The sequence below is a fragment of the Bos grunniens genome, chromosome 11, assembly GCF_055505025.1.
Source record: "Bos grunniens cultivar Pamir isolate PY7600 chromosome 11, Bosgru_T2T1.0, whole genome shotgun sequence".
Classification (NCBI taxonomy): domain Eukaryota; kingdom Metazoa; phylum Chordata; class Mammalia; order Artiodactyla; family Bovidae; genus Bos; species Bos grunniens.
Genome location: NC_141175.1, coordinates 105537696 through 105553596, shown reverse-complemented (window position 1 = coordinate 105553596; position 15901 = coordinate 105537696). Strand labels below are relative to the sequence as shown.

The following is a 15901-nucleotide window of genomic DNA, read 5'->3' as shown; positions in this document are numbered from 1 at the left end:
GGGGGTAGAAAGTATTACAGGGTAGAGGCCCTTCCATGAGGGCTGGAGTTGGGCCTTTGGGGACCCATCTTTCCAGACTTTAATTAGGACTTGAGTCCCTGGAGCATATAGTGGTGGCTCTTTAGAATCTTTTGGGTCCTGGTTGACATCCTACAAGCATATATCCTGTTGGAATTGCCCAATGGCCATGGCATAAGACCGGAGTGTCTGAGCCTCTGATCTAGGAAGAGGTCATTAACATAAACAAAAGGTCTGCCATTTAGCATCTCATAAGGACTAAGACCAACCTGTTCCTTACGGGCAATATGGGTACAGAGGAGAGCTATTGGTAAAGCCTCCTTCCATCTCAGGGAGGTCTCCTGGGTTATCTTTTTTATTGCTGATTTTAAGAATTGGTTGACTCTTTCTACTTTTCCTGAAGACTGAGGCCTCCAGGCATAATGGAGATAAGAAGAACTGTACAAAAAAGATCTTCACAACGAAGATAATCATGATGGTGTGATCACTCACCTAGAGCCAGACATCCTGGAATGTGAAGTCAAGTGGGCCTTAGACAGCATCACTACGAACAAAGCTAGTGGAGGTGATGGAATTCCAGTTGAGCTATTTCAAATCCTGAAAGATGATGCTGTGAAAGTGCTGCACTCAATATGCCATTAAATTTGGAAAACTCAGCAGTGGCCACAGGACTGGAAAAGGTCAGTTTTCATTCCAATCCCAGAGAAAGGCAATGCCAAAGAATGCTCAAACTACCGCACAATTGCACTCATCTCACACGCTAGTGAAGTAATGCTCAAAATTCTCCAAGCCAGGCTTCAGCAATACGTGAAACGTGAACTTCCAGATGTTTAAGCTGGTTTTAGAAAAGGCAGAGGAACCAGAGATCAAATTGCCAACATCCGCCGGATCATAGAAAAAGAGAGTTCCGGAAAAACATCTATTTCTGCTTTATTGACTATGCCAAAGCCTTTGACTGTGTGGATCACAATAAACTGTGGAAAATTCTGAAAGAGATGGGAATACCAGACCACCTGACCTGCTTCTTGAGAAACCTATATGCAAGTCAGGAAGCAACAGTTAGAACTGGACATGGAACAGCAGACTGGTTCCAAATAGGAAAAGGAGTATGTCAAGGCTGTATATTGTCACCCTGCTTATTTAACTTCTATGCAGAGTACATCATGAGAAACCCTGGGCTGGAAGAAGCACAAGCTGGAATCAAGATTGCAGGGAGAAATATCAATAACCTCAGATATGCAGATAATACCACCCTTATGGCACAAAGTGAAGAGGAACTAAAGAGCCTCTTGATGAAAGTGAAAGAGGAGAGTGAAAAAGTTGGCTTAAAGGTCAACATTCAGAAAACTAAGATCATGGCATCCGGTCCCATCACTTCATGGGAAATAGATGGGGAAACAGTGTCAGACTTTATTTTTTTGGGCTCCAAAATCACTGCAGATGGTGACTGCAGCCATGAAATTAAAAGACACTTACTCCTTGGAAGGAAAGTTATGACCAACCTAGATAGCATATTAAAAAGCAGAGACATTACTTTGCCAACAAAGGTCCGTCTAATCAAGGCTAAGGTTTTTCCAGTGGTCATGTATGGATGTAAGAGTTGGGCTGTGAAGAAAGCTGAGTGCCAAAGAATTGATGCTTTTGAACTGTGGTGTTGGAGAAGACTCTTGAGAGTCCCTTGGACTGCAAGGAGGTCCAACCAGTCCATCCTAAAGGAGATCAGTCCTGGGTGTTCATTGGAAGGAATGATGCTAAAGCTGAAACTCCAATACTTTGGCCACCTTATGCAAAGAGTTGACTCATTGGAAAAAACTCTGATGCTGGGAGGGATTGGGGGCAGGAGGAGAAGGGGACGACAGAGGATGAAATGGCTGGATAGCATCACCGACTTGATGGACATGAGTTTGAGTGAACTCCGGGAGTTGGTGATGGACAGGGAGGCCTGGCGTGCTGCGATTCATGGGGTCACGAAGAGTCGAACATGACTAGCAACTGAACTGAACTGGGTGACCTTAGAAGTAAGTGATGTCCCATTGTCCCTTTGTAATGACCTGGGAAGACCAAATCTCGGACTCATTTCATGGAGCAGTTTTTTTTACCACCTCCTCAGCCTTCTCCGAGTGGGAAAGCCTTCAATCCATCATGTGAATGTATCTATCATGACTAATAGGTATTTATACCCTTGAGAAACTGGCATCTGGGTGAAGTCCCCTCTGCCAGTCTTCTCCTGGGTAGGTCCCACGAGTGTTTTACTTTTTAATATGTCTGTTTTAATGATGGACTGAAGCATCTAATTGCCATGAAAAGCTTTAGTCCCTCGTAAAAACTGCTTGGTTTTGTGTTTCCAACCTAGGACATCCCATTTTTTTATATCAAGTGGTCAAGGCACACACTTTACAGAAATCAGTGACATTATTAACATTACCAGAAATCTCAGAACTCCTTTGCTGCCTGGCCAAGGGTACTCTCACAAGCACCTTATGGCCATATGGCTCACTCCCTTGGGAATACATCAGTTGTCTAAGAAATAAACAGTTATTTGGAAATTCCACATCCAGTACTAAGCTACCCTGCTGCATGCAGACATGGCAAAATATTACAGGGGATTCATATATACCGGTCCTGTCATCAATAGGTTAAGGACAGCTTCCCACAGCTTCTTCCTAAATAGACTCTTTGTGATCCTCAACCATGAGGTTTTTTTGTAAGACATCAGAGAAAAACTGCTCTTGAGCATTACTGTATGGAACCTTATCAGATACTGTTAACTAATGCAGCAGTGAAACTCCAGGATGTCAATTCTTCCATACATATTTCACAGTTAAAGAAGAGTCTCAGAATTGACACAACTGGAAGCCTATTCCAGCAGAGGACTTCAGACTGAGGATTTTCCAAGATGCTCTAAAGCAGCTGGTCTCCAGACCAGCTGACTGAAGACCTTTGGAATAAATCAATGACTTCAGATAAGGGATAGCTTCTGCCCAAGATGTCAGACCAACAACTGTGTCAAAGCCCTGTTTTGTCTACCATGAATAAATCAATTTTACTTCCAAAAAAAAAAAAAAAGAACCCCAAAAAGCCCTATTTTATTTTTCATCTGCTTGCCCATAGTTATTCTTCTCATCTCTATTGATCCCTAGTTGTTATCCATCCATAATGACCTGTTTTCTCTTTTCTTTCCTCTTTGTTAGGTCAGAGCATACTCATTCAAATACCATTTTTCATGCTTATATCGTGCTCACACGCTCAGTCATGTCTGACTCTTTGCAACTCCATTGATGGCTCCTCTGTCCATAGGGTTCTCCAGGCAAGAATACTAGAGTGGGGTGCCATTTCCTCCTCCAGGGTATCTTCCCCATTCTTAGATTATCCTAAATAATTGCCACTGCTCTAAATCTTACCAACTTCTGGGTATGCCATCCATTGGCAGATCACCATGATAAATATATATGAACAGTTCTAGTCTCACCAAATGACACTATGGAGAATTAAAGCCAGTGGCTTTTCCATTATCATCTACAGGGACAAATATCTTAAACAAATCAACGTGTGACTTTGCTAGTGTCCCTCTCTCCCAGTCTTGAGAGGGACTATATCCTTAACCTGTGGAGTTTAACCCAACACTGGGTAGTTGGAATGAGAATTTATAAATAAAATTGCAATAAATTTTCATGGACAAATCCAACAAGCTACCCACAGAATGCAGAACAATACTAACCTATACTTGAATTTGAAAAATAATTACAGGAAGCAATATTGTATTTTTTAAGAAAATATTTAATTGATAGTTTTCTAGAAGGAAAGATTTTTATCTAGTATGAAAATTTGTAGTCAGAGTACCAAGAAAACGTGGGCAATAGAAGTTGTTTTTCAAGTTAACAGGTGATTCAGTTCAGTTCAGTCGCTCAGTCGTGTCAGACTCTTTGCTACCCCATGAATCGCAGCACGCCAGGCCTCCCTGTCCATCACCAACTCCCGGAGTTCACTCAGACTCATGTCCATCGAGTCAGTGATGCCATCCAGCCATCTCATCCTCTGTCGTCCCCTTCTCCTCCTGCCCCCAATCCCTCCCAGCATCAGAGTCTTTTCTAATGAGCCAACTCTTCGCATGAGGTGGCCAAAGTATTGGAGTTTCAGCTTTAGCATCATTCCTTCCAAAGAAATCCCAGGGCGGATCTTTAGAATGGACTGGTTGGATCTCCTTGCAGTCCAATGGACTCTCAAGAGTCTTCTCCAACACCACAGTTCAAAAGCATCACTTCTTCGGCACTCAGCTTTCTTCACAGTCCAACACTCTGGAAAAACCATAGCCTTGACTAGATGGACCTTTGTTGGCAAAGTAATGTATCTATTGGGTGCTCATTTCTGAGAGGAAGTATGAGAAATGAGCTGAAGCATCTGATAATCTGATTCAGGAGACAAGAAAATGGCAAGATAATAAACAACCAATGATTTAAGTAGATTAAGACACTGATAAGAACTACTCCAAGTCGAGATATCTTTCACTTTCAAATATTATGGAGGACTTCCCTGGTAACACAGTGGATAGGAATCTGCCTGCCAGTACAGGGCACACAGGTTTGATCCCTGGTCCAAGAAGATTCCAGTTCAGTTGCTCAGCCGTGTCCAACTCTATGACCCCATGGACTGCAGCACGCCAGACCTCCCTGTCCATCACCAACTCCCAGAGTTTACTCAAACTCATGTCCATTGAGTCAGTGATGCCATCCAACCATCTCATCCTTTGTCATCCCCTTCTCCTTCTGCCTTCAATCTTTCCCAGCATCAAGATCTTTTCAAATGACTCAGTTCTTCGCTCAGGTAGCCAAAGTATTGTAGTTTCAGCTTCAACATCAGTCCTTCCGATGAATATTCAGGACTGATTTCCTTTAGGATGGACTGATGGATCTCCTTGCTATCCAAGGGACTCTCAAGAGTCTTCTGCAACACCACAGTTCAAAAGCATCAATTCTTCGGTGCTCAGCTTTCTTTATAGTCCAACTCAGCTTTGACTAGACAGACCTTTGTTGGCAAAGTAATGTCTCTGCTTTTTAATATGCTGCTAGGTTGGTCATAAATTTTCTTCCAAGGAATAAGCGTCTTTTAACTTCATGGCTGCAGTCACCATCTGCAGTGATTTTGGAGCCCCCAAAAATAAAGTCTGACACTGTTTCCCCATCTATTTGCCGTGAAGTGATGGGACCAGATGCCATGATCTTAGTTTTCTGAATGTTGAGCTTTAAGCCAACTTTTTCACTCTCCTCTTTCACTTTCATCAAGAGGCTCTTTAGTTCTTCACTTTCTGCCATAAGGGTGGTGTCATCTGCATATCTGAGGTTATTGATATTTCTCCCTGCAATCTTGATTCCAGCTTGTGCTTCTTCCAGCCCAGCGTTTCTCATGATGTATTCTGCATATAAGTTAAATAAGCAGGGTGACAATATACAGCCTTGACATACTCCTTTTCCTATTTGGAACCAGTCTGCTGTTCCATGTCCAGTTCTAACTGTTGCTTCCTGATCTGCATACAGATTTCTCAAGAGGCAGGTCAGGTGGCCTGGTATTCCCATCTCTTTCAGAACTTTCCACAGTTTATTGTGATCCACACAGTCAAAGGCTTTGGCATAGACAATAAAGCAGAAATAGATGTTTTTCTGGAACTCTTGATTTTTCAATTATTGAAACAGGAGATGGCAAGAGTGAATGTTGACATTTTAGGAATCAGTGAACTAAAATGGACTGGAATGGGTGAATTTAACTCAGATGACCATTATTTTCACTACTGTGGGCAACCATCCCTTAGAAGAAATGGAGTAGCCGTCATAGTCAACAAAAGAGTCCAAAATGCAGTACTTGGATGCATTCTCAAAAATGATAGAATGATATCTGTTCGTTTCCAAGGCAAACTATTCAATATCATGGTAATCCAAGTCTATGCCCCAACCAGTAATGCTGAAGAGGCTGAAGTTGAATGGTTCTATGAAGACCTACAAGACCTTCTAGAACTAACACCCAAAAAAGATGTCCTTTTCATTATAGGGGACTGGAATGAGAAGATTCCACATGCCAACTAAGCCCGTGCGCCACAACTACTAAGCCCATGCTCTAGATTCAACAACTATTGAGCCCAAGCGCTGTAACTACTGAAGCATGCATGCTCTAAGGTTTGAGAGCCACAACTAATGAGCCCCTGTGCTCCAACTACTAAAGCCTACACGCCCTAGAGCCCTCATAGCACAACTGCTGAGCCTTCATGCTACTGCTCCTGAAGCCCATACCCCTAGACCCTGTGCTCCACAGTAAGAAGCCACCACAGTGTGAAGCCCGTGCACCACAACTAGAGCGTAGCCCCCTCTCTAGAACTAGAGAAAGCCTGTGTGCAGCAACGAAGATCCAGCACAATCAGAAATCAGTAATTAAAAATAATGCTTATGGAGAAACAGATGCTTTTACAATTGCAATTGAGTAAGATCTAACTTCCCATCAGTATTCAAGAGATTTCTTCCCAGATGAGGGGACATTTGAATAGGGTTCTGACTGATCACCAGGCTTTAGATAGTGAAGAGGGTATGCCTGGCTGGTGGAACAGCTTAGGCGGAACAGCCCAGGCTGGAAAGTGTGGACGCATGTTTGAGGTATGGCAAGCAAGCTAGTTTGTCTGAAATGGAGGTTCTTATCAGGAACAGCAAGAGGTTAGGGCAGACTGAAGAGGGCATTGAATGTCAAACTGAGAGGTGAGCCTTTATCCTATAGGCAAAACAGAGGCTTTGGGGGCAGGACAGGGTGGCAGGATAGGTGCCCACTGATGAGAATGATTAACATGGCCAGAGATACATAACAGAAAAGGACTATGTTAGGCAAAAACCAGCCGCAAAGTTGCAGGCATCCAGGCATATAAAGTGACCTGAGTGAGGGTTAGAGAAGGACACTTGCGGGGGGAAAGGATATATATATGGGGCTTCCTTTGTGGCTCCGTTGGTGAAGAATCTGCCTGCAGTGCAGGAGACCTGGGTTCAATCCCTGGTTTGGGAACATCCCCTGAAGAAGGGAAAGGCTTACCCACTCCAGTATTCTGGCCTGGAGAATTCCATGGACTGTAGAGTCCATGGGGTCACAAAGAGTCAGACACGACTGAGCGACTTTCACTTCACTTTGCCCTTTGAAAGAAAACTTAACCTGTTACTAATGTAAAATATGTATGAGTTATCTGGAGTTGTTTCAGGGATTTTTGTGTGCTTTTGAAACACTATGTGACTGAAGCCTGTGCTATACTGATCACACTGATGAGGCTTTCCCCCAGTATAAATTCTCCCATGTATGGAGACTTCCCTGGTGGTCCAGTGGTTAAGACTTCACCTTCCAAAGCAGGGGGTGTGGGTTCAATTCCTGGTCAGGGATTTAAGATCCCACATGCCTCATGGCCAGAAAACCAAAACATAAAACAGAAACAATATTGTAACAAATTCAATAAAGACTTTAAAAATGGTTCATATCAAAAAAATTTTTTTAAATAATAAACTCTCTGATGTTGAATGTGTGACCCACTAACTAAAGCCTTTCCAAATCCATTATATTCACATAGTTTCTTACTGGTTTGAATTCTCTTGTGTTTGATAAGGGAGGAGGTATGATGAAAGCCCACCCCCTCTTAATAGAGCTTCGGTTTGGTGTGTCCTGTCTGATGTTGAGCAAAATGTGTCCTCTGACCAAAAATCTTCCCACATTCGTTGCACTCCTAGGATTGCTTTCTAATATATAATTCAGTATATCCTCTGAGGTTTAGTGGTGTGTGTTTTCCAGCTGAAAGCCTTCCTGCATTGGCTGAATTCGTAGGGTTTTTTTCCCAGCATGACTTTTCTGATGTTTAATAAGGGAGGCAGTGTGAGCAAAGGCTCTTCCACACTCATTACATTTGTAGGGTTTCTCTCCAGTATGGTGTCTATAATGCTGAGTGAGAGATGAACTCTGGCTGAAGGCTCTCCCACACCTATTACATTTGTAGGGTTTCTCTCCTGTATGAAATCTGTAGTGTACAATGAGAGAGGAACTCTGGCTGAAGGTTCTCCCACATTCTCTGCATTCATAGGGCTTTTCTCCAGTGTGAGTTCTCTGATGTTTAATAAGGGACGAAGTATGACCAAAGGCCCTTCCACATTCATTACATTTGTAGGGTTTCTCTCCTGTATGAAATCTATAATGTAGAACAAGAGAGGAACTCTGGCTGAAGGCTCTTCTGCATTCACTGCATTCATAGGGCTTCTCTCCAGTATGAGTTCTCTGATGTTTAATAAGGGATGAAATATGACCAAAGGCTCTTCCACATTCACCGCACTCATAGGGCTTTTCTCCAGTGTGACGTCTCTGATGGCGCTGAAGTTCTGACTGGAAATGGAACAACTTCCCACATTCATTGCATTTGCAAGATTTCTTCCCTGGTTGGGTTCTCCGAGAGTCACTTCTCCCTGAAATCTGTCTGAATTCTGTATCACAATTATAGTATCCTTCTCCTGTGGGAACATGGTGTTGGTTAATAGGGACTGATCTTAAACCTGAACTGGTCCCAGATTCACTCCATTCATGACCTCTCTTAGGGGTGGGAGGAGATTTCTGAGTGAGTGACGTTTCTTTCAGATGTCTCTCCTGTTTTTTTGGATATATCTCTACCTGGTCATCCCAACCACAGGTTGCTTTCAGTTTGGAGGACCTGAATTCATCTCTAATGTGTTTCTCTACTGATGCTCTCTGAAATAATTCTTCTTTGGAAAGTCCCTGACTTAGCATAGGTTTCTTGGCTTGAGGCCTTCTCTCCCAGTCTGGAAAAAAAAAACAAAAAAGACAGGCTGGTATTACCTGTTCTATATGCCAAGAGGAAGTAAAGTCCTATGATAGACATAAGATAATTAACCTTTAAAATAATACCTAAAAGAGGTGTACAGTCTCTTCCAAGAATGGTGTGTGTCTGAAGAACATTTTGTAAGTGCCAAGAATAAGATAAGCAGGTAACTGGAGATTAGAAAAGCCTGAGAGAACAGTGTTGGGACTCCAGTACACAAGGTAAGGGCTTCCCTGGTGGCTCAGTGGTAAAGAATCAGCCTGCAGTGAAGGAGATGCAGGTTCAATCCCTGGATAAGGAAGGTCCTCTGGGAAGGAAATGGCAACCCACTCCAGTATTCTTGCCTGGGAAAGTCCATGGACAGAGAGGGGCCTTGAGGGCTATAGTCCATGGAGTTGCAGTTGGACACAACTTAGCTACTGAACAACAGTAACACAAGGTAAATCCAAAGACTGTAAAGATGAGAGGAGGGTAGGAAGATGCCCTCCACAAAATCTTCCCTCAACACCTCAGTCCACACCACACATTATCATGTACTATATACATAGTATAATATACATACTGTATACCTTTAACATCTATTACTGCATGTAACTGTGATGGCAGAATAATTATCCCCCAAAGATGTCCAAGTCCATCTGAACATGTTTATGTATTCAAATCCCAGGAACATATAAACATGTTACTTTACATGGCAGAAGAGACTTTGAAGATGTGATTAAGGGCACAGACCCTGAGGCTGGGAGATTATCATGAGTCATTCAGGTGGGCCCAGTCTAATCACATGAGTTCTCAAAATCAGAGAACTGAGTCAGATGTGGTGTGAGAAAGATTCGACCCATCACTTCTGGCTCTGAAGGTGGAGGAAGGGACCCACGGGCCAAGAAATGTAGCAGTCTTTAGAAGCTGGGAATGCTCCTCAGCTTATAGCCAGCAAGAAAACGAGAAACTCAGTCTGACCATTGTAAGGAATTGGTTCTGCCAACAACACAGATGAACAGGAAACAGACTGTCCCCTAGACACTCCAGAAAGGAACTCAGCCACGCTGATACCTTGATTTTAACACTGTGAGACCCATACTTGATTCTGAGTTTTGAACTATGAGATAATAAACTTCTGTTGATTAAAGCCACTAAGTTTATGACAGTTTGTTTCAGCAACAGTAGACAGCTAATACAATAATAGTGACCCTTCTGAAGAGAGAAATGACTGGCAATGCCTAAGCAGGGCTCCCACAGGCCAGATTTTGAGCCAGTAGGTCTTGTGGGGATCCTGAGGATCTGAATGTTTAACAAGCTCCCCTAGAGATTCTGAAACACACCATATTTGTAGAACACTGTAAACAGACAGATACTGATGGTGAGACTAGATCCAGAGGCCAGACCCTTGCCCTCATTCTGGAAGGAAATATGATCAAGAGAGTACCAATACAGAGATCAGCATCTTCCCTGTCTGTCCTCTTCTGGAGTGTTGAGGCCCAGCCTGCACTCTCAGGATTTGAGCCCTGCTTTGGGGAGCTTCAGCTCTGGCCTGAGGCTGATTCTGTTTCAAAGATGGACACAGACACAGACTGTCATCTCCTGCAGTATGCCTGAGCGGCACATGGCAGGCAGGAGAGCTTTGTGTCTGGAATTTTGTCCCAAGGGGTGGAGCCTACCACCCCGACGTCTCAAGTCACCTAGGAATTCAAAGAGATGCCATCAAGAGCTGGTAAGAAGTGGTCTTTGTTCTTAGAACCACCTCTGTTGTAGTTCAACTTAATCAAGCCTGAAGTGTCCTCACCTTGATCTTCCTGATGTCATCTGTCAGGATGTCCTTGCTGGTAGCCCTTTAATTTCTGGGCTACTTAACTGTTCTGTTTGATCTGCTGATAACTCTTTATTATCCCTGCTGGTATAGGACTTAACAACTGTTGGTCCTTAGACTCCATCTAACACTGACCATGTGACATCTAGTGATGACACATAATCCCAAGGACCCTGAAGGGTAGGCAGAGATGGGCAGATGTTTATTTCTTATCTACATTACTCACAAGAAACAAAGGAAAGATAAACACTAGAGAAGAAAATGAACATCTTTTCATACCAGAAAACATTATGGAAGCCTACAAGTATTCAAAATACTGGAGTGGAGGGCTCTTGGCAAGCAACTTCACCTTTTCAAAGAAAAGGGCTCCTAGCAAGTGACCACACCTTCTCAAAGAAGAGGCCCCTGACCAAGGGTTTAAAGGAACTTTCCAGTCACAGTTGGCCCTTATGATGTATACTGTTGTTTTAGCCTGACTCTCACCTGAGTGGACACCTGTTGAGATTTCTCTCTCTAAAATACAGGGCTCTTCCCCTTCCTCCAACTGGCAGATCATATATGGTTTGGACACTGGAAACCCTGGTGGTAGAGAAGGAAAAGGATCATGGTATGGGTATGTAAGAGGCCAAGGCTTGTGGACAGCCTGCAACTAAGCATGGTGAAGTCATAAAGTGTCTTACTCTGATCTCGCATACACCCGGACTTTCCTACAAGGAGAAAAAATACTGAATCTCCTGGCCCCCAAGAGAAAATAAATGTCTAATTCTGGAATTTCAGGGCAAAAGTCAGCCAACAGGCCCAGACACCCCTAGCTTTTAAACACCAAGGAACTAAAGATGGCCTGATGGGCAGGCTCTGGGCTTTGGAGGAGCTGAGCTCACCCAGGGAGGCCAGGTTCTTGAAATTCTCCAGCATCACCTCCCGGTACAGGTCCTTCTGAGTAGGGTCCAACTGCCCCCACTCCCACCAGGTGAATTCCACAGCCACATCCTCAAATGTCATCAGGTCCTGAAACACAGAAGACAATCTTGCACCCTCGGAGAGCACACTCATGGCCCTGGGAGAAGGGGAGACGGGTGTCTGAATAGAACCTTAGGGTGTACAAGAAGGGATTCCAAAAGTTCCTGGCTATCGCAATGCCAGGTTTTACCATCTGAAAAACATTTTAAGCTGCTCCAGGGACTGTGTCATCCTTACTACTCAGTATCCCACGCAATGCCCACAGATCTCAACATCAAACTGCTTAGGAATATAATCAGGGCCTCAGGAGAATCAAACCTTTAGAGACACTCCACTTATGTGGGAGAAATAAATACAATCCATTTCCTCAATTTTCAGAATGTCTCACAATTTAGTGACATTTAAATAGAATCAATTAAAAATAACAAACTGATTAAAATAAAAATAACAAACTAAAAAACAAAATAAAATAATAAAAAACAAAATAAAATAAAAATAACAAACTCTGCATTCTGAGTGTATCATAGTGTCAATAGTCTTCTAATTAAGTATTTTTGAAAGTTGTGGCCTAGGATTTCGATTATAATTCTTACTAAGGCCAAATAAAATCATTTGGGGCTTAGAATAACTTATCCCATAACAGCTGCCAGCACACAGTTCAGTGAAAGTATGTCAAATGGACTGACAGTGAATTAGTAAGTCTTTTGTGAGTCTGATTAATATAAATCATCTCCCCAAAAAGCCTAATCATTTTTCAGTTCCTAAATGTGCAAAGTTGAGAGTGAGAACCCCAGATCTCAGTTCTTCACAAGGTACAACCATTCTGTGGGTCCCAGCCAGAACTATCCTGTCAGCCTCTATAACGACAATACTTTCAATTGACTTACATTGTACAATAAGCCATAAACTATGAACTAAAAAGCAAGTAAGTGAAGGTAGTATAAACTCCTTTTACTTTCCCCTCAAAATGTTTAAAAGTCAAATCCCATTTAGATACTGATTCCACAGAATAAGCCAAACTAACAATTTTATATTAAAGGCAGTCCAAAATAATCAAATGTGGAAAACTCACTACCTTAGTGAGCCGAATGATAGATTGTACTATTTGTGCAAAATATTCATTGGCCCTCCCTATAGAATTGATTTTCCTACCCCACTGACTCAGGTGTAGTCAAGTCATTCACTTTCACATTTGGAATGTGAAGCAAGTGACATGAGCTACTTATGAGCAAAAGCTTTCACAGTCAGCTTCTACAATTGCTGCTCTAAGAATGGCAAATGATCCCAGAGTGAAGATGTGGGGCAAAACCATAGCCTGCATGTAACGTGGACAAGAAATAAACTGTTGTTGGTGTAAGCGCCTCAGGATTTGCTGTTATCACAGTATAACTAGCCTCAACTGACTCATTAAAAAAGCTGGTCTCCAGGTGGAGTTCTGCCATAATACAAAAGCCTAAAATACGTGATAGTGGCTTCAGGGCCAGGCAGTAAGAAAACACTGGCAAGATGGCAACCCATGTAATTTAGTGGTGAACTGTGTGGTAAAACTTGATGCAATAACTTGAAAGAGGAACAATGCAAGCATGAGCTGGTGATGTGATGAGACAAGGAGGGAAATATAACATCAGTGGTAGGAGCTGGTTGTCACTGGCTACATTTGACAAAAGTATGACACACACACACACAAATTAGTCTAAGAGTTTGCTGATTTGCAAAATAAAAATGTAAGGCAAAGAGAAAATGTCCAGAGGGACTTCCCTGGCTGTCCAGTGGTTAAGACTCTGGGCTTCCAATTCAGGGGAAGTGGGTTCAATCCCTGGTTGGGGAACCAAGATCCCACATGCCACATGGCATAGCAAAAAAAAAAAAAATTTTTTTTAATATTTTAAAAGAAGAAGAAAGTGTCCCAGAAATTCCAGGACTTGCAAGGTTGGAGATTTAATGAATTCTCATTTCCAACTGGTCAAAGACAAAATAGATATAGCTTTTGCATGACAAAAGATGATTAAAACCCAGCCTAATGGCAAGGACTAAGTCATGAGTGTGATTGTCAGACCTTTTGTTTCAGTTCAGTTATGGCTCCCAGTAAATCCTCTCAGTGGGACCAAATTGCTCAGAGTGACTAAAAGTAAGGTTTTGCCAAGCAAACCCCCAAAGCTCCACAATTCAGTCTAAAGAGAGGGGCATATTTCAATAACAACTGTGGGAAAAGCTATTGATATACGGAGCTAATGGAAGCAAATGCACAAAAAGCTGGTCAGGGTTTTGAGAGTCACACTGAAGGTGCAAGACTTGAAACAATCCTTGGGCCATCAAACTACTCAGGATAAAAAAGCTGCTTAGCCCTCAAAAAAAGTTTAATATCATGTTCATATGCAACCAAGGGAGATACTGCAAAAGGAAGGAACTTCTGGAGGGCAGAGCCAAGAGCCAAGGAGAACACTGGACTGGGAGCTACACCCAGACAGCAGAACCAGGACACATAAAAGATCCTCCCCCCGCCAATCCCAAGGCCAGGGTCCTCAGTGTGTCACCACACTAATCCAGGAAGATAACACGTGCACAGGGGCCCAGTCTCACTGAGCAGAGGGCCCTGGGGAAAGGAGACCAGCAAAAGCCTTGATGGGCTCTGCCTCCTGCAGAGCAGGAATTGGGTCCAGTTCCCTTTGGCAAACAAGGGAAAAGGGGCAAAACAGAGAAAAGGAGGCAAAACAGGCATTTGAGAAAAACTTAAAGAGAACCCCAACTTACCTGAGGTCTGGCTTTCAGGAATAAACTGGCTGTTCCCTTTTCTCCTAGGCCTTTCTCTGGAGGAAGAGCAGGGTCCTGAGAAGGGAGAACTAGGAAGGTAAAAGGAGCCATAAAGAAGGCTAACCCTCATGAGATTTACAGCTCCCAGACTCCCCAAGTCAGTGTGTCGCCCGCATGGTTTCCGGGGATAAGGCTGGACCTAAGGGAGCTGAGGGACAAGCTACAGGCTGCCTGTGCACACTGCTGCATGAGGTCCCCCCGTGTCCATAGGCCACAGCAAGCTGTAGGTAGCTGGGGGGTGACCACAGTCTGGCCACTCCTTTGTAGTCACTGGACCTCCAATATGCAGGTCCTATATTAGGCCTTTTGAAAATATAAACATGGAGAAGTACTTCAAGGAACTTTAAATGTCACCTGAGGGTATAAGACAGGTTAACAAGACAAAATAAGGCCTAGGACAAGACCACATAAAGATATGGGACTTTGCGGAAGTCACACCTCTCCCCTTCTCCTTGGGAAGTAGTGCAGAGGCCAGGTCTTCCTGAGACGCTTTCTTGAGTGTTCTAAAGCATCATTAGGTCTCTAAGGCGTATTTTAAGAGCCCCTTTATTATAAGGTCAGGGCTTCCCAGGTGGTTCAGTGCTAAAGAATCCGCCTGCCAATGCAGGAGACTCGGGTTCAACCCCTGGGTCCGGAGAAGGAAATGGCAACGCACTACAATATTCTTGCCTGGGAAATCCCAAGGACAGACTCTGCCCCGCCAGTGGGACTCCCTGCCCTCATCCTATGGTCTTCCTTCTCCTCCTAGACCCAGACTGACTCCCCAGGAGGGTTCCGGCCCGCGGCACCCTCGATAGCCAAACCTGAAACTCTGGAGTCCATAGCTGGGGCTAGTCCTTTCACTAGGTCCAAATCTTTGTCATTCGCGGCGGCCCTGCGATCCTCCCGGGGATCAGGGAGCGGGGAGCGAACCGGATGACACCGGGCATCCCCACTTAGTGCAGCCACGCCCAGCGGACCCGCAGGACCCACAGCAGGGCTGTCAAACCCAGACTGGCGTCCCAGCTGAGCGCAGTGCGGCTGCGGCTGTGACTGCGGGAGGCGATGCTCTTTCTCCTCTCGCACTCCCAGACGCCTCAGAAGCCCGGCCGCCGCCCTCCTTCTGGAGACCGAACTCTGGGACCCAGCTCCCACGGAGACCACTAGGAAATGGCCACAGCCACACCTGAGATCTCGGTGCCCCGCGCTCCTCCAGAATTGCTTCTGGAGAGCTCACAGGGAACCGATCGGCCCTGCAACTCTGCGCCCAGTTCCAGGCCTCCTCAGCCCCTCGCAGGCGGGCAGACGGAGGGACACTTCGCACTCTGTCACTGGCTCAGGGCACAACCCCCATGGCTGGCCTGCGCACCAGGTGTAGCTGAACCCACAAAGATCCAAGCAACACCCGGGTTCCAGCCCCGCCTCCCGAGACCCGTCCTGAGCCTGCGCGAGAGGAAGGCCACCTCGCCGGGGTCCCCAGAACAAGCGTCGGG

At 44.3% G+C, this 15901-nt stretch overlaps 1 protein-coding gene across 5 annotated transcripts; it reads right to left on the bottom strand.

Annotated features, from left to right (window-relative positions):
- Positions 1 to 3774: 3774 nt before the first annotated feature.
- ZNF514 (zinc finger protein 514) lies at positions 3775 to 15886 on the bottom strand. 5 transcript variants are annotated; one of them, XM_086328267.1, is made up of 5 exons: positions 15233 to 15886; positions 14370 to 14444; positions 11540 to 11666; positions 11142 to 11237; positions 3775 to 8831 (listed from the first exon to the last, which is right to left on the bottom strand). In XM_086328267.1, exons 3-5 carry the CDS (start codon positions 11658 to 11660, stop codon positions 7798 to 7800), a joined length of 1251 nt encoding a protein of 416 aa, XP_086184393.1. In that variant the 5' UTR covers positions 11661 to 11666; positions 14370 to 14444; positions 15233 to 15886; the 3' UTR covers positions 3775 to 7797. The 5 variants fall into 5 exon arrangements, with proteins under 5 accessions (XP_086184393.1, XP_086184395.1, XP_086184394.1 ...); XM_086328269.1 differs by having other exon boundaries at positions 14370 to 14425; positions 15233 to 15635; XM_086328268.1 differs by lacking the exon at positions 11142 to 11237 and having other exon boundaries at positions 15233 to 15860.
- Between the last annotated feature and the right edge of the window lie 15 nt (positions 15887 to 15901).